This window comes from Astatotilapia calliptera, chromosome 20 (genome assembly GCF_900246225.1).
Source record: "Astatotilapia calliptera chromosome 20, fAstCal1.2, whole genome shotgun sequence".
Taxonomy (NCBI): domain Eukaryota; kingdom Metazoa; phylum Chordata; class Actinopteri; order Cichliformes; family Cichlidae; genus Astatotilapia; species Astatotilapia calliptera.
In genome coordinates, this window is record NC_039321.1 from 29,271,833 (window position 1) to 29,290,046 (window position 18,214).

Sequence of the window (18,214 nt, forward strand, 5' to 3'; positions counted from 1 at the left end):
TAGAACTCCCTCCCAATATAATTTAACATATTACAAACACTTTTATTTAAAAGTGTAACACAAAGAGCCATATAAAGAACATCAAAACAGAGCATTTTGCAGATGACACAGGAAAGACATTCAAAGTAAAGCTGCTGCTGCTTGCCTGGTTTAAAGGACACCCCGCCCGCCCCAAAAAAACAAAACAGATCCTGCTCAACATACAGGAACCAATGCACTGCAGAAGAAATAAAAGAAATATAGTAGACACTAACATTCATTTGCTAGTCTACTTACTAGCCATCACCTAATTTCAAATATCCATTCAGGTCTCTTAAGTAAAATCTTTTCAGATTTGTCTTTAAGCATTAGGTGAAGGCTCAGCATCACCAAATCTTCTTGGGATTCTGGCAGGTGAAATCCCTACAGACAGAAACACTTCATCTGGAATAATTAGTGGACTGATACAAAAAGTATCAGCCAAGTTTTCAACAGTTTCATTGACAAATGTTCCCAAAGACATTAACAAAAGTCTGTAACCAATAAACAATAAGGAATCAACATGACATAAAATGTTAAACATTTTTACCAAAACACCCCACAATTTCATTCAACTCTGCTTTTGGCAAAATGTGCACCTAAAAGTAGTCTGGTTGAATATGATGTCTCTAGGTTCAGTTAGACAAAACTGAGATAAAACATTTTAAACCAGACAAGCAAAAGTGGACATGTGGCTGATCGACTTGTTACATTTCCCATTCTGCTCTGTTTCCCTCCAGTCTCAGATCTGTGTCATTTCTACCCAGGGTGAAAAGACTGACCACAGCCATCAGAGCTGCCAGCATCATGACGGCACAGCCTCCAAACATGTGTCTGGTGCCCCCACCACCCTCCCCTCCACCTGTTCCTGATACCTCCCCGTGGAGGGCCAGCAGCCCTAAGCAGGCCAGCAGGTGCAGCGGCAACCGGAACCAGGCCAGCACACCGGCCCGCTTCTCCTCTGGGATCACCCTGCCCTGAAGAAAGCTGAAGGCAGGGAAATAGAGACCACAGGCCAGCTCCAGGAGCAGGAAGGCCAGAAAGGATTCATGAGGTCTAGGTTGTCCTGGGGCAGTGGAAAAGGTTAGCATAAAGAAAGAGAAGAAGGCCATCAGCACAGCAAGGCAGAGTACGTGCCCAGGCTGTAGACGGTATTGGGTTGAGGTGGCTAGGCGGTATAGCGAGGACCCAACCATGCTGGCAGCCATCAGGCAAGAGAAGACTATTCCTAAAGGAGGCCCATGAGGGTCCAGTACTGGGGTCCACAGAAAAACAAAAATGTAGAGGACACTTTCAAACAGAGCCTGGACTCCCCCCAAGAGCATGACTCTCCTGTCTGACAGCAGGCAGCGCAGCCCCTCGTGGCAGCTGCGTGAGAACCGTGCTTTTGCAGACAAATGGGTCACACCTCCATTTGGAGTGCCAGTGAGCAGAGTCTGTTTGTCTACTTCAGGAACCCCTTGAGCCTCTTCTTTGCCCCAGTCAGTCAGGACTACCCAGCCACAGCAAGCCAGACAGGGGACTGCCAGGAGAAAGGGGGCTACTGGCCCAAGGTGGAGCCACTCAGCCAGTAAGTTAGCCACCAGCCCTGCACCCACTGCGAGTCCGTGGTTCCAGGTAGCAGCTTTGGTGAAGGTGCTGGGGATCCACTCCTTGGGAAAATCATGGACATCAACATGTCGGTGCACGTACCAGGCTTCAAATGTGGTTGCTAGCAGGGATGTGGACAGTCCCCCCAAGATGCGGCCCACAATCAAAACAAAGTAGTCTCTGGAAAGCTTGGTGAGACAGCAAGCAGAGTATGACAAGCAGAACAGAAGACAGGTCTGCCTGCGGCCCAAAGCCTGAGGGAGCCAGCCTGCAAAAGGAGCAAAGAGAACACAAGAGGCCAGACCACATACATACAAAATGGCTATTTGGGATTCCAGGAAGCTGTAGTGGAGGTAAAGTTTGTAGAGATAAGGACCCTGGAGCCAGTCTGCCCACAAAGCCAGAAGGTATGCCCTGAGGAATATTGTCTGGAAGCCACGGAAAGCTGGGTTGGCTACAGCTGTAGGGGTGGACTGAGGTGGGGTGACGCGGCGTGCCGTAAGCTCGAGGCCAACGCACAGGGCAAGCAGGAAAACTATGGCAAGATACGCTGTCACCAACATGCTGTCATGAAATGCTCCCACTGGAGGTCAAAGCTGAGGTCTCGGGGGATTTGCAGCACTTTTCTTTCTGTTTCTCAGCGCCTGCGGACAGACAAAGTGGCCAAAATATTACAGACAGACGAGTGTTCATGAGTCAGGAACTCGGCATCGTCATTCTTGCTTAACTTGGAAAAACCCAAAACATTTTGACAACAACAACAGGTCCAGGTAGATATGGCACCGTAACTTCAATCTTACCTACGTCAATGATTAAACCGCTAACTTACGACAGTTAAGTCGCTCAAAACAAGCAGATAATTATCAGCAAACAGATGTACCTGCATGCTATTGTTGTTTAGCTAAGGCTAGCCTGTGAGCTAACCTGCCACTAATATGAACAGCTCGTGCTGGCTTCCCCCCGTTTGCTTTATTCTATCATTTTTATGTGACAGAGCTTACCGTAACGTTTAACAGTGGTCCCATATTATTATTACTGAGGCTAAAACGATGACGGCATGTGAAGCGATTAAGTGACAGCAAATGATACGTGGAAGTGAGCACTCGCTAGCACACCATCCGCTTCCGGGATCCGCTGTACATTATTCTACCAGAAGGTGGCACCCTTACTTCACTTTGTTGGGGAGAAGGTTGTGCTTCTAGACATCTTGTATTGCAAATTTATAATCTATCTTTTCCATTGCAATTGACAGTCTACATAGGTACTGTAAAGTTGCTTACAGCTAATGTAATAATAGCCTAATTTATTAATGCAGTCTGCTAGCAATAAATTATCTAACGTTCACATAATTGCACAATGTATAAACTTGGTTAACACACAGCATACTGCCAGTGTACAGTGTTGCACAACTACGGGCCTAATTACTCAACATAGCCTATGTTTCTTTTCTAAACTGATATTTCCCACACAAATGTTTACAAAAAAGACACAGAGGCAGAATAATACATAATTCCAACTTTATATCATTGTATCATTTCTATTTAGGAAGAAAAATGTACAAAATGTACAAGATGTGCTCAATCAGCCATAATCAAACAAGCAAACAGTGAGATGACCAATCAAATTAGATCTCTCACCCAAAGAAAATATTTCTTGTGTTTGTATGACAAACATTGGGGCCAGAGGAAGGGTGCATGTGGAGTGAATGCTGGTGATTTCAGGGATTATGCTGGTTTGTTACATCATCTAATATAGCAGGAGGAGTGTCTAAGCTGTTTGAGAATCCCTACTACACATTCTCCTGAGCAAAGCTCCCTTGGCATAGCCAGATCCCCACCAAATACAGGAAGGTCATTACATTCTTCTTCATTACACCAAACTCATATGTCTGATCCATCATATCAGTTCAATAATCGATACATCAACATTGGGTAACATAATATTTACAGCAACAAAAAATAAACACAGGAACTACAAAACCCCATGTGCACTCCATCGGTCTAGATGTGATACGGTACAGTGACAGACATTATGTTTTTGTGAAATAATATTATAATCGTGCTGTCTTATCACGATGACACATTTAAATTCAAGGTGAGCCAAATGTTTTCTGGAAGGTTAGTCAAAACTTAGAAAGAGACTGCATCCTGTCATGTGCAGGTTAAAGCAGGGATCCCATTCCAGTACTGATGCAGATGGCATGTTTGTAAAACAGTGACACACAAGTGCCTTAACATTTCAGGTATCACTATGTATTATATACAGATTCCCTTTTTCTTAAACACAAACTGACACATGGTCAATCATTACCAGTGGTCCCTAAGTAAAAAAAATTTCATATACAACATCCATCATTTAGCGGCTGCTTAGTGATGGTCTGTTAATACTGTATGACTTGCGGAATAAACAGAAGTGAACTGGCTTTTATTCTTAAGTATACAGGATATAATGAGCAAGTGCACAAATGATTTTTTCTTTTTCCAGAACGGTGCTAGTAACTCTACACAATGATTTAATCTTTTTCTTTTTAACTGAACAATGTCTCTCAAGTGGTGTGGAGGTTTATGCGTGTACATGAGTTTGTTTTTATTGTATTGTATTTTTTCCTCTCAAAACATTGCATGACGATCAACAGCAATTCAAAATATGTATGTAGCCCTCATTTATCCTTTTCAAAACAACACTCATCAATTGCACAATTCCTTGTTCCTCAATATTGAAGGAAGTCCTGCCCTTGGAAGATAATATCTGTATGTGTGTATGTACTGTGTATTTTTCTGTGTGAAATAGTCTTTTTCCTGTGCAGTCTGTGAAAGAGGGGACTTCTTAAGGATCAATGCGAAAGGCCAACAGTTTGTCAGAGTGCAGGTTGTTGAGAGTGCGGAGGTCTGGAAGGCGCAGAAGCAGCTTGGAGAAGAGGGTGGTATCATCTGGACGACGGCGAGTGATCAGTGAACGCAGGGCGCGGATAAGGCCCTCCTGTAGCTGCTCCACGGCCCTCGTGTCCGAAATGCCGGAACGGTCTGAGGAACACAGAGCATACCGGTGTGAGTGATTTGAAACAGTTAGCACGTTGTGGATTCATTATCGAACTGTCACTGCGGTGCAGCATTTGTAACTGTTGTTCTCTAACCTGCAGAGACCAGCACCACGGCCATGAAGAGAGCCATTTCATCAGGCTCTAGTCCCAGAGAACTCAACTTCTCACTGAATTCAAACATTGCATCCAGCAGAGAGCCCATGCCCAAGGCACGCAAAGTGGGCAGCGGGTAAGTTTGGCCATTCAGGAATGTCACTGTATGCTCCCCAGCATTGAACAAGGTGCAGAACCTCACCATCAGAACCTTAACACGCAAGAAATGGTGAAAAAAGACGAAAACAAAAAGATAAACGTGAGACAAATGCTTTAGCCAAAAACACATCTGGACACATTATGATGCATTTATCATTACCAAAATGTATAACTGAAAATGTATGTCATTACCTGGAAGGTGCCTGATTTTAGCAGCATGACCTGGTCCTGTTGGCTAAGCTCCTGAAATCCTGGGATGCCTTTAGCAAATTCTACAACCTCCTTGACAGCAGGGGTGAAACACTGAGAGAAAGACTCCCATATCTCCTGACTTGTGCGTTCTGCCCCTGACACAGGGCACGCGTTGAGAGGACAGGCCTTTGAAAAGACAAAAAACATCAAGTCATAAATAGCTTGTCGAATAATGAATCATACAGCAGTCCTAATTCAGCGAGCGTCTTGTACTTACCAGCACTTTAGCTCCTGGAGCTAACTTCCATGGGCAGGAGGGCTGATTTTGGGTACTGCCTGCAATGCGGAAACTGTCATGATTGGCAGAGCTTCCCCTTTGAGGTATTGTAGCATTTGACTTGTTGTGATTCTGATTTGATGACACTAAATAGGTATACCGATTGCTGTCCATATTGTTAAATGCAGGTTGGTTGTGATTAGAGGAGACTGGGCATACACTGGCGGGGGTAACTGGGCAAGACTGATAACTCTGAGCTGAGGAGGGGTGAGATGAAACTTGAGGAAAATTGCCATCCTGAGAAAAGGGAGATGTGTTGTTGTTGTTGTTGGAGATGATGTTGCCTGACTTGGATGCTCGCTCCTGGTTGCTGCTGTTGCTGGTGAAGATGTCACGATAGGCTCTGGAAATGGCTCCAATGGCCTCTTTTGAGGTACCGTCGTCTGTGCTGGTGGGATTTTCCCTCACTGAAGGGGAGTCCATGTCCATGGCAGCCGACTCATTTAGGCTGTTCATGTAGCTCTGCATCTCATCCAGAAGTCGCTGCTTCTCTCTCTTAGGGATACGGCCAAAACGCACCGCTAAGGAAGATACAAGCAGAAGAGAAAAGGTTAGGTTCCTGTCACCGACAGCACGGGCAATCCCAGTAAATGTTTGTTTTGTGCTTTTCATTTCTCCGTTCTTGTCTTTTTCTAAATAAATGGTAATCCTTTTTCTTATTTGATCAAATACAATAATCCAAATCAGCAGCTCAACAACAACGAAAGTTACAAATGAATTCATAGATTTATTCATTTTTATCAAGAGATAAAAACTCGCAGCTTAACATGCTTAAACTGTTTACAGTGATTTCAAGGTGAATCACACAAGTGGGGAGATGAAAATTTCCTTTTCTTCATCCATACCCCCCCCCCCCCCCCCCCCCCTTCTCACAGTAACCATCAGCTGGAGAGGCTATTTATAGACCCCCTGCTGCCATCTGCCTCATCCTCTCCTCTATCCACCACTATCGTCTTCCTCTACTGCTCCCTCCCTCCATTTGTAAGTAGGGCAGTGGGGCAACATCGGCATGATGTCACTGGCACTGAGATCGTGAGAAGGAGAAGTATGAGAGTGGTGGGCTTGAAGAGTTGAGGAGACAGAAGTGAGAGCATGAAGAAGACTGACACGAGGGATGGCGATGCTGGAAAATTACTGTGTGTGCGTGGCGCTCCTGTTGTGCAGTCATACTGTCAAACTGTGAGGACTTGCCTCCCTTTTGGGGACAAAAGTACTCATCATGTAAATCATATAATTATAAGGTCAAGATTTGACTAAGGTGAAGGGAGGATTAAGGTCTGAACCGAGCAAGTTGTGGTTATTGTATTCTCTATTCTGGGTAGTGCATGTCACCAGGAAGCGAATGCAAGTGAAGAAGTGTGTGTTAGATAAAAATGGTACATCTTCAAAGACTTGAAAGTAGAGCACACGCGATTTCTTTTATAAAGCATATAAGTGGTATAGTGGTGTATACATATATGTATTTATATATATATCAGTTGCATACTGCATACAACCACAATTTAGAATAAAAAACAGAATGACAATAACTGTGCAAAACTGAGTGATCAAGAGTAGTTGTAGTAGTAGTTTGCAGGATATACTAAAGAAGCTTTTGTAATCTGCAGAGTAACTTGATGAGGATGTGGCCAATAACGTAACATGAGCTTAATCCCTGTCATCATGGTTTAAAAAGAAGCAAATGCACACTACTGAGCTGCATATGCAAATTATGTTGAAAGGCATTTTAAAATCTAACCAGAAGGAAGAAACCTAAAGAAACTTTCCTGTATTCTGTCTGATTACGGGAAGAAAAGTGTGCCACCATGCCAACGGACTTCAATATTTGCCTATATTGCAGCGCCAGAGTCACACAGCTGCCTGGTGTGAAATCAGGGTGTACTATTTATTGTGGGCTGCAGTCAGTTGCCTGCGGTTTTCCTGTTTTCGTAATGCTTGAAACTGAGCAAAAAGGGGTTTCTAGGTTGTGGTCCTTAACGCATTCAAAAATCTCCCGTAAGAGGGTCAACCTGAATGTTCTCTCATTTGGATGCATTTTGCCACCGTCTTTTTTTTCTTTTCTTTGCTGTGCACCAAAAGTGTCAAGCACATGCAGAAATAACACTAACCTCTTTACTAGATTAGGCAATGCAGAGTACTGGAGGGTGGAGATAAGCAAAACCATACTGAGAGGAAGAAAACAGGCAAACTACACCAAGTAGGTCATGATGTATGAGTACACTATAGGGCTGATTCTGTATTGTTTTTCTAGGTCAGCCCAACTGTTTTCTTAATTTGTGGTGATAGGTGATCAATCACTGTTCAGCTTTCAGAGCCAGAATGAGGTGAAAGGAGTGTTACGCCTGAAAAATTCTGTCATAACGATGGTTTCTGCATCCCTTGCTTAATTGTTGCCCTGTCCCTTATTAATTGCAGTAAGATGTTCTATGGGCATACACAAGGTAATCACGTTGACCCTGTTCCAATTTCCTAAAATAATTCCTGTGTTTGCTGCAGTTTTCCCGATGATAGATAGCTTTAGGGACTTCAAGGTTCCTCTACTCATAAATCACTGTCTGAGGGAGAGATGTAAGGGGAGCTGAGGGAACATAGTGGGTACATATAAGGGGGAGGGGCTGCACTGAACAAGAGCATAGAGGTAGGTGTTGGTGGATGCTGCAAAGGGCAGCAGAAAGACACTTAGTAACTTAAAAAGAGTGATACAAAGCCAGATGGTACTTACAGGCAGTGCAGTGACAAAGTAGGAGGGCAAGACAGGTGCAAGTCTTCCTACAAACTGAGTGACTGAGCTACTGGCATGATGACCTCAAAAGTCTTCCTGCATTACATTTTTCACTCAGACCTACATATCAGTACTGCACCACTTTCTGTGTGCCCATTTCCCTGCTGCTTTGGCTAATCAGAGCACTGTGGTATTCTGGCAGAAGAGCGAGAGGAGAAATTTCAGTAAAATAAAATAAAAATATGTCAGGATGTCTCACCATCTCTTGACATGCCGACAGAGAGGCATTTCTTGAAACGGCAGTGCTGGCACCGGTTCCGATTCATCCGCATGATCAGACAGTTCTCATTCTTCACGCACATCTTGTAGTTGATGTTTTGCTGGATGCTGCGTCGGAAAAACCCCTGACACAAACAGACATGTTTACATGTGAAACCAGGGCACAAAAAAATCAACACATATATGAAATATTCCACAGTTTTTTCACATTTCTTTCTGATTATTGCCTTACCTTGCATCCCTCGCATGCATGCACTCCATAGTGGAAACCAGATGCAATGTCGCCACAGACTTTGCAAAGCAAGACCATTCCACCTGTCTCTGAGGAAGGAAAGTGAACTGTGAGATAAGCTGCAAAAACACACACATACGTATATGAAGGAATAAATATTTATGCATATCGATAGTTAGGAAAACTTACTGGTGAAAGTTCCCGGGAATCCGCATGGCCTTTTCCCCGCAATGGGGTGTGCATAGGAATGCTGTGGAGTAGCTGCTGGTGTTGAGGGGCCACTATAGACCTCTGGGAATTGGAACACCAGTTTGGAGGATGGAGTGTTGCACCCAGCTGCCCTTTGTTTCAATGCCCCAATCTCCGTGAAGGTAACCTCCTCTGGAGATGAGGGCTGGGAGTGTGAAGAAGGTGATTGTGTCTGGTATCCACTGGAAGGGCTGCCAGGGCTGGGACTGGCACTGCCAGAGGAGCCAGCATACAGGATTACTCCTCCTGAAGAGAAAGAATGGAGATGTTCACATAAAAAGACTTTAAAAAAAAAATAGCCTTGTTTAAATTTGGCTGGATTAGATGATTTATAAATTAAAAAAAAAAATCTGGCTACCCATAATTGCTTAGAAAACCTGCAGGGCTACTTTATAGATGTGGATGTGTTGTGATGTAATGTTGCACAATCTGTGGACAGCGGCTCTGAGTATCTGCAGCGACGTCGCTGCACGCTGAGTGTAATAGGCGTAATGGTGCGCTCAAGAGGATAAAGTGGGCGCTAAAAAGACTGCCGATGGCACAGCAACGAATCAGAGAGACGTACACTAGAAGAATCACTTAAAAATAATTCTTGCGTCATGCAGTCTTAAAGCACCTGTAAATATTAGCGGATTCTTTTTTGTCATTCAACTGTGGCTGTTTCCGAACTTTCGTTTCTCTCTCGCTCTCTCACTTCTAGTCAGGCGTTGTGGATGAGCGGAGACACGACCTCACGTGTCTGCGGGGTCTGCTGCCTCCTCCGCTCCAATAATAGCCTCGCTCCCCTGGCACCGTGCCCAGCGCCAGCTAACAGCACGACACCTGACCGCCGCCTCACATGCGTGGACTCCTGACACGGTTACTGGCCGAACCAAATCCGCAGTCTCGTGTTGAAATCTAACACAATTTGAAGTCAGATCTGTGTTTATAAACATACGCTGAATGGGACAGCCCCCAACCGCCGCCACCCTCACTCACTGAGCGTGAGGTAGCAGCGAGCCTCTGCTACTGTCGTTCCACAGTAGAAGAATGTGAGTCACGTTTTTGTTTTCTGTTTTGTTTTTTTTTGTGCAAAGGTAAAACCTCGATTTTGTGGTTTGGACTGCCGTAATAACAAGGCAGTGTGCAGCAGAGTCGACTAGAGACACATTCAAGATTACAAATTAGGCTCTGTACGCACTTATTTCAGTATTAAAAGCAGTCTAAAAAATATGTTTCCAACTTAAAACTCTTTTTTTTTTCAAACTTGCACATGCAGCTGAGAGTGGCACGCTGGTTTTCGCTGAATGTGCCTGGAGACCGATCCCTTTGCTGCGAACAGCATTTGTTTAGCGCAAATGTTTTGATAATCCTTCCACCAGCACGTGTTGGAGGATTTGTTGACTCATGCCAGAGTCATAGACAGATCCAGCAGACCAGACCTGAGCCTCACCTCCTTGTGAGCCTACACGCAGACAGTGAATGCCCAGCCCACGCCGACTCACTCCACCCAAACACATTGCATGTCCACCTGAAGACTCACATGTACAGTAGCCTTGTGTTTATGAATGACCCCCTCCCGAGCCACTGTACTGTGAACGCTGTTAATGAATAATCCGTTTCTGCTTTTGAATAGTGGTGCAGGAAGTGTCCAAGCAGGCTGTGAAGTGCTGCTGTAATTCATTTCTGTTCTACACATAGATTTTCGTTTAAAAGATAAAACTCTATCTTTCATCTTATGCAAATAGTCCATTAGGAGGGTTATTAAAGATCTGTAATACATACAGGAATGTATTGATCTACTGATTGCAAACACAGGTAATGCAACTCCTGCAAGGCTACATGCCATATTAAAGCACCTGAACCAAACTCCAGTTTTGTCTGATCCTGTGCCTTGCACAGGATTTCCCACGTACTCAGAGGATTTCCATGCACCTTGCTACAACGTGCACAAGATTCCCACAATTCAGGTCAACGCAGACAGCATCAATTGAGGACGCGGTCACTGCCCATCTTAAGTTTAGTGTACCCGTGCAAACGCTAATCTGCCTGGGACCAGAAAGCAGGCAGAGAAACGTGAGCACTGGATCCTCCACAGGCGGTCTCTCTCTCCCTTCTGTTTCCCTCTTTATCTCTTACTTTCACTGGCTGAAGTGGATAGAAGCACAGTTAAAGTGACTACAGTCATAATTTTTCCCCTGGGGGTAAAGTTTCTAAATATAGATCCCGACTTTCTGGGAAAATATTATTTTTTTTATTAGTATTATTCTAAAACAGAAAATATGCAGGTCTCTGCGGCCAATGAAATGAGTTTGTGCTATGCTGAACACAGTTTCTACTTGGGTTGTTTGCAGAAGACTTTGTTACCTCGGGCTCGTGAAAGTAGGTCAATATCGCAGGAACTTGATAGAATTGTGTCTATGTGCCTCTAGCAGCTCTCTCGAAACTGGTGCCGCATCACACAGCAGCTCTGGCTCATGCAATTAAGAGGGCGAGCTGTATTAGAGTATCACAGTGGGTGGCTATGGCCTATTTTAGAGACCCCAAGAATATGATTCGTCGTGTAACATCCTGTCTTGTTTCAGTCTGTTCTGTGGTCTTGATAAAGCGTCGGTTTCATTGCTATGCAAGCTTTCAGCATTTTAACAGTCACGTTCCACTCCAAACGCACGATGAATGCACGAGTGCCCTGAACCGATTCGTCGGGGACAGATGTTGCAGAATCAAAATCGACTCAGCTTTGTACCACACTGCAAGCTCGCACTGATTTAAATGAAAGGAGGGGGCGGTGTTCAGTAGAAGCAAGTGGTGCATGAGGCGGGGAAACGTGACCAGAGAGAAAAGAGTTAACGTGTGGAATTGCTGACCCACTGACCAAGCTCTGCCTCACCACCACCGCAGGCGGCATCGTCAACACAGAAGCGTCCGTGAGAGCGGGGTAGCGGCAGGAGGAGGGCCCGGATATCTCACGCGTCGCACGCGGCTCTGCAAGGGAAGCCACGTGAGGAGGGCTTTTTGACAGGGCTTTCACCGGGAAGATGTGAAGCGTGCGCTCCAGCCGGGAGCCAGAGCTTCTACAGTCCGCCAGAGGCTTATAATTAAAGAGCCAAATTAAATAGAGCAGCATGTTATGCGGCAGGGTGGTCTGACCGCGCACCAGCAGCAGCAGCAGCAGCAGCACAGCCGGGCGGTGCAACTAAGTTTAAAACAGCAGGGCGAAAACTGTGTGTCAGTGTGTGACCAGACCAAAGTATCTCGGAGAAAATTCGCGTGAAGATAGAAACACGTTTAATTCAAAATCCATCTGTTTGTGATTAGTCATGCCCTGGGATGTTAAATGTAATTGTTTTCTTTTATTTGGCTGAGTCTTAATTTATAACCAGAGGACTGGTTCACTTGTAACTCAGGTCAGCTGCACCACTCAGCATCTTCCATTCTGAGTGGTGCAGCGATACAGGCTGCTGACAAGAAATTGGCCTATATTGTGATAGGGCTACTCATATTTTTGAGGACACAGGTGTCTTACTTTGGGATACACATTTTTTCCCGAGTTTGAAACGTCTTCTAGCCTATTTATATGGCCTATTTTCCCCCCATACTTCAAAAATAATGGGGTTGGATTACTATCTAGCAAATGTTTAAGCACTGAGGACATAATGTTGACAAAAACGGGGCTTTTTGTCTGAATGTTTGTGCCAGTTAGTCAGCCTTAGCACCAACGCACTCTTTTACAGCCAATGGCGAAAAATGGTTTGAATACTTTAATGATGCTGAAAATATTGCAGAAGATCTCCACCAGGGGTGTGCCAGAGGACGGTTTAGAGAGGAAACTAAAGTCCCTGAAGTTAAGCAGTGAAGGGCATAGAACTTCTTCTTTTTCTCCAATTTTGCTTACACCATCTGGTTATCATTTGACGGCTAAATGCGAGCAAACATTGTAGCTATGTACTATTATAGTGCTACAGAGCTGTCATTGCAGGTGTCATAAAACGTTTTCTGACTTCCACACCCTGGTCCAACTGCCTTTAAAAAAAAAAAGAGCTGATGTGAATACTAATGTTGATAAATACTTTCCAATGCGTTCCCAACCATTTGTATGTTATTATATGCTCCAAATATTAGTTTTTACTGATTTATATTTCCCCAATAATTGGCCCTGTGTAACCTGTTCCAGCTGACTGTAGCCTACTCCCCTACATTATGTTTACTAGTATTACATAACAAGCCTGCTAAGCTATATATCGTGAATTTGGGTCTATTATTTGAGTTATAAGATCTTTTATGTATGAATAAATTATTGCATTAACCTTTGGGTGAATGCCTCCTTCACATGCAACAACTCACTCACTCAGTCTGTAACTCATTCTTCAACAGCCTTGGCAATTGGAGGCATGTGGTTATAATAATGTTTATAGCTTTGTTTAGATGACTGAACTCATAAATCTAATTATGTTTGGTCCCAATAACATTATTGAAATATTAAAGGTCAAGCCAATGTGGTTACCATTTGAAGTATTAAGGGCTACAAAATGAGGAAAAAGTGGGATGTCATTAAAGACATTTTATTTTATTAATTGAACAAATAAATAAGAAAAATATAAATAAACAGTTAAATAAAGATATAAAAACTTTTGGAAAAACCTTCTGCTTCACCGCTTCTGCCTCTTGGACAGACAAACAACAAAACTCAGCACCCCAATCTTTGTTTTTATCGGCTGAGTAATACTACAGCTAATATATGATTATTCATCTATTTACTCTGGCCCACTTTATCAGTGAAATCTCAAAGTCATAACACAGTTAGTGGGTTCGTTTCCAGTTCTATTGCACAGGGTGCGTCCATCACCTGTGCCAGAACGTGACCGTGGCTGTTGTAAATGATTCACCGTCAATTAGGAGAGGGAAGCAGAGAGCATGTGCACCCTTGACTGATCTCGAGAAAACGCTGCTTAATACCACTTAACGGATAAAGGTCCTTCCATTATCAGCCTTTATATTGTAGGCACTCCAGCAATGGCTTTGATAAAGGAAAACAGGCACGCCCCCTACGCCAAACAGTGTTTTTCTGCATGATATGACAGGGCTGCAGTTTAAATTCTGGCATGACAGATTATGATTACAGTGCCGGCCAACATACTGTAACTCCACGTGAGTTTGTTTTCGTGGGGAGAAACAGGAAGTGGCCAGCCTCCCTTCAGTCCCGAGCGGCTCACCTTCCCAGGCGTTGTTGCGCTCGGACATTTGAACGATGCACAGCAACGTCCTGGTAGCTTTGCATGAAGTTTTACTTTAAAATCGGGTTTTGTTTGACCTTTAAATTCACAGTCTTAATTAAAACTACTCAGCTCAGAAATGAGTAAAATACAAAACCCTCAAAATTAAAGTTCATCCACTCGTTGCTGCATGTAATGATAAAAAAATCGCCACAAGTAAAAATGAATGAATAAATAAATAAATCAGTGGTTTGCACAATTATTAAAGCAGTGGGATATCGCATTTCTGTGATGTATTCATTTAAGCTCTGCTTCATTTCAATCAAAATCAGCTCTGTTTTACACTTAATAACCCATTATGATCAAATCGAGCTGAATTGCTATCGTTTATTGATCGCTGGTACCAACATGAATGAATATCCATCAGTCGTTCAGTTCTAACTTTTGTCATAATCACCATTGCTAGACATTTGCAGCACGCCAAACATAAAATAGAATCTTACCACCGCCGGGGCTGTTATCCATTTCTCTCTTGTGGATGATTAAACCTCTGGATAAACTTGATAGCAGACCTCCGTGAATGTCACGTCACTAGACTGGAGCAAAAGTCTTTTAAAGGCAGACGAGAAAGTCAAAAAAGAGTTTTGCGCAAAACACCTGCTCCATAGAGCGCAAAAATAGGAAGCACTGATTGGAAAGAGTCCAGTGGTGGTGAAGTTGTTGTTTTTTCTTCTTCTGTAATCTGTAGGTGATTCAGTAGATGGCACCTCTTTTCTGTTAGATCTGAATTAGTCACACTGGTCTCCACCAATGATACCTGGATACCTTCTGCTCTCTGAGTACTGCACCTCTAGCTCTAGCGCGCGTGATGTTGCACGACCGAAGATTAAACTATTCTCACGAATTCCAGGAAAGTGTAGTCAGCATATCCTTGAACACACTGTCGGACTTGACACAAGCTGCACACCCACTGATACAAACACCCACATCAATCACGTTGCAGGTGAGTAGGAAATGTGACCGCCTTTTCCGTTCTCCCCAACTTGTGTCGTGGCTGTTTGTGTAGGATTTGGCTCACTCTTTGTATGTAGCGGAGTCCCGTCTCTCCCTCTCTCTCCTTCACGCTCTTGTGCGTTTTCATTGGCGGGGATCCGGGGCTGAGGGGAGTTTGATGCGCTTATTCGAGTGTGGTGTGTGTTCAGTAAAGCCACGCTACATGTGCGCGGTGCATGTGCCGGAGAGAGCGCTGCCCTACTGATACACATTTTATGCAAAATACAGAGCGTGTGGTGAGGAGGGATGGAGAGATTGGAGGATGGAGCACATGGACAAGAGGCGTGGCTCACCGTGACTGCTCTGACAAGCAGCGCCGCAAACGGATGGTAAACATCGAGACATGCCAAACATCATGCAAATGCCAAGTCCAAAGCGCATGTGCCAGGGGAAAATGTAGACGCGCGAGTGGACTTATGAACAACATGCTCATTGAGGAGACCACGTGCGAACACAAAGCATTTGTCAAAATTGGAATTTCAGCAAAATGTGGATCCTGTGCGCTTGTGATATATTCGCGTTTTGTTTTTTTTTTGCCCGTGGCTTGCGTGTGAGGGTGAATTATTGCATCAATGCCTTATTATTGTTATTATTAATAGTTAAAATAAGTTTCTAAATTGGTTGGGGACAACAAATTGTCGATAGTGCAGTCGTTGAACATTAGCTTTGAACAAGCAGGCGCGTATGGAGGTAACTTGTGGAAAGCGCCCCTCGGTGGCAATTCAAAGCATTAACGCTTAACAAGTGTTTCAGATCACAAGCACAAATGCACGTGACTCCCGGTGATTCCACTGTGTAGAAAACCAGCCGTTCTACTTTAAAAAATGCCGCAAACACGTTTTTATTATTTGCTTAAATATCTAAAGTAACCCTAGACATAGGCTAATTTTAATAAAAACAAACGAGCCATCAAGTCAAACAAACATTTACTTTATTTCTAATTTATTCTTAACAACAACAACAACAACAACAATAATAATAAACGGATTTATCATGGATTTTATTATAGGAAGAAGTGTCTTGCTTTAACATGTAATGAAAATTATTTGACTATTTTGCTAACCTAAAAAAACCCTTTAGTCTTTCTCAGCAGCCAATCTACTGAGTTAATTGTTTTAATGGCCCTATTCGACTGAATGACTCTATTAGCCCAATAAGGAGAATGTTAACGTCGGAAAACTGTATTAAATAGCCTATTATGTTTATTATAAGATTGCACGAATGTAATAGTAGTAGTAGTATAGTAGTAGGCTAATAGCAAGTTTGCATTCCTTCAAATTAGATATCATTTTAGGCAACGAGGAAAAGTTTAGTATTTATTAGCTTCTGTAAGTTCACATTGAAGTGTTCTTTATTTTATTTTGACACGTGTACTTTTTTGTTGCTCACCTTTGTGGTGGTTTCCATCGTACTGAGCGGAAGTGTTGCTGCACTCCTCCCCTCGCACACTAGGTGGCGTAGTAGTGTCATAAATCTGTCCGCACGGTGGTTCCCATCGACGCCCCTGAAGCTGCTACCGCGACAGTGACCGACTGGCAAAGGATCGTAATCTGACAAATGACTGAAAGATCCCTGAAGCAGAGCAAACACCAAAGAGGACACCTTTAAAGACTGTAACTGACTTTGCTTTGTCTCCTTCACAGAAAACCTCTGTCTTCTTAGTTTCTGTGGAATAAATAAGCTCGCGTTGGAAGCCGAAGCATAAACTTCTCAAGGCCAAGAAGAAGAAGAAGAAGAAGAAGGTAAGACTGTGTACTTTACATAAATCATCTACCGCCGTGATTAATTGCATGTGTCTAAGAGTAAACGGAGCTCAAACGGCGTCAACCCGGGCGTGTGTTTACTGTATGTATGCGAAGACTCACGCACTCATCATTAGAACACGTTACGGCAGGGCACGGGATAATTACAGGCTGCTGAAACTGTTCGGGGACTGAGCGAGAGAGAGAAGTCTCTGCCAACATACACACCTGCAGAGAGCACTGCTCTGCCCGGGGCTTCAAACACAGTCTTCATCACTTTCTTACAGTCTTTCTGCCTGTGCGTACCTCGTCTGTCACCCGGCTCCCCACCGCCCACTCCCTCCCTGCCTCACACACACACACGTCTTGTTGCGTGTTATGTGAATGACGCCGGGTGTGCGGTAGATGAGAAGTTTATTCCAGAATGAACCACCAAAGTAGTCTTAGATTGACGTCCAGGATGGTTGATTGAGCTCAGAAATTTCCCAGTAGCAGAATGTGCGGAATTAGCCTCATGATTAGTTTTGTTCTGTTTCCCCCTTCTGTACAGAAATGCACAAAACTAAACCTTTGTCTGACTTCAGCATACTAAACATATGCCTAAGTGCTCAAGAAAAGGAAAACTTGTACTTTTTTGTGCACTCTCCCTGTGCAGTATTTAGTACCCACGTTTCTCACAAGGGCAGTTTTATATGCAGGGAAGGAGGCATGGAAAAGAAGACCTTTCCTTTTGAGCTCACAGATTTGCAGTAATTACAGAATCACTTCCATATGTGGCTCTCTGGCTGCCTTCTGGCTGCCCCCACCACCCTTCTCTTCCCCACTGCTCTCTCTTTCCCTCTCCCCTCTTTCATTTGCATTCTCCCCAATCGCTCTTTTTTTCCTGCTTTTATTTTTTTTTTTTATTCTTGGCTTTTCTTCGTGCACTCGGAGCATTTTCTTTTTTCTCCCTGAAAAACCACTGCTTAAACAAAGTTTATGATAATCAGAACATCCTGGCATTTTTGGCAAACAGTTGTGCATTTTGGTGATTCAATTAGATGATGCTTGCCAGAATAAAAAGAGCTTGTGTTCTTTAGTATGAGAAGAGAAGGGAGGGGGGAGAGAAAAAAAAAGAGACATGGACCAGAGAGGGGAAATGTTGAAAAATACGGAAATATGAAAAAGAAAAGGAGCTCAGTGAAGAATTTGAGAGGCAGGAGTGTGAAGGAGGGAGAGGTGGAACAGAAAATGAGGCAGGGAGAGGGAGGGCTGGAGTAATGCTTTTTGACAGAGGTGGGTTCAAGATGGGTTCATGGTGACATCATGGCTGATTT

General features: G+C 43.7%; 3 protein-coding genes across 4 annotated transcripts in view; 1 reads left to right on the forward strand and 2 right to left on the reverse strand.

Moving 5' to 3' along the window:
• Positions 1 to 18: 18 nt before the first annotated feature.
• On the reverse strand, positions 19 to 2,763 carry mfsd5 (major facilitator superfamily domain containing 5). Its single transcript, XM_026154586.1, has 2 exons — positions 2,610 to 2,763; positions 19 to 2,252 (listed from the first exon to the last, which is right to left on the reverse strand). Exon 2 carries the CDS (start codon positions 2,169 to 2,171, stop codon positions 726 to 728), a length of 1,446 nt encoding a protein of 481 aa, XP_026010371.1. The 5' UTR covers positions 2,172 to 2,252; positions 2,610 to 2,763; the 3' UTR covers positions 19 to 725.
• Positions 2,764 to 3,108: 345 nt separating this feature from the next.
• nr1d4a (nuclear receptor subfamily 1, group D, member 4a) lies at positions 3,109 to 15,472 on the reverse strand. The gene is made up of 8 exons (XM_026153229.1): positions 14,607 to 15,472; positions 8,852 to 9,157; positions 8,663 to 8,751; positions 8,411 to 8,555; positions 5,370 to 5,950; positions 5,093 to 5,278; positions 4,742 to 4,952; positions 3,109 to 4,631 (listed from the first exon to the last, which is right to left on the reverse strand). The coding sequence occupies exons 1-8, from the start codon at positions 14,626 to 14,628 to the stop codon at positions 4,435 to 4,437; spliced, it is 1,737 nt and encodes a 578-aa protein (XP_026009014.1). The 5' UTR covers positions 14,629 to 15,472; the 3' UTR covers positions 3,109 to 4,434.
• rarga (retinoic acid receptor gamma a) overlaps positions 4,597 to 18,214 on the forward strand; it is a 50,944-nt gene continuing 37,326 nt past the window's right edge. The window contains exons 1-3 of one of the 2 annotated variants that reach the window (XM_026153230.1): positions 4,597 to 4,653; positions 4,748 to 4,877; positions 16,800 to 16,898. The gene's annotated coding sequence lies outside the window, so the exon portion shown is untranslated. Of the gene's footprint in view, positions 4,654 to 4,747; positions 4,878 to 9,534; positions 9,943 to 16,799; positions 16,899 to 18,214 lie in introns of those variants that run through there. The other variant, XM_026153231.1, reaches the window with a different exon arrangement.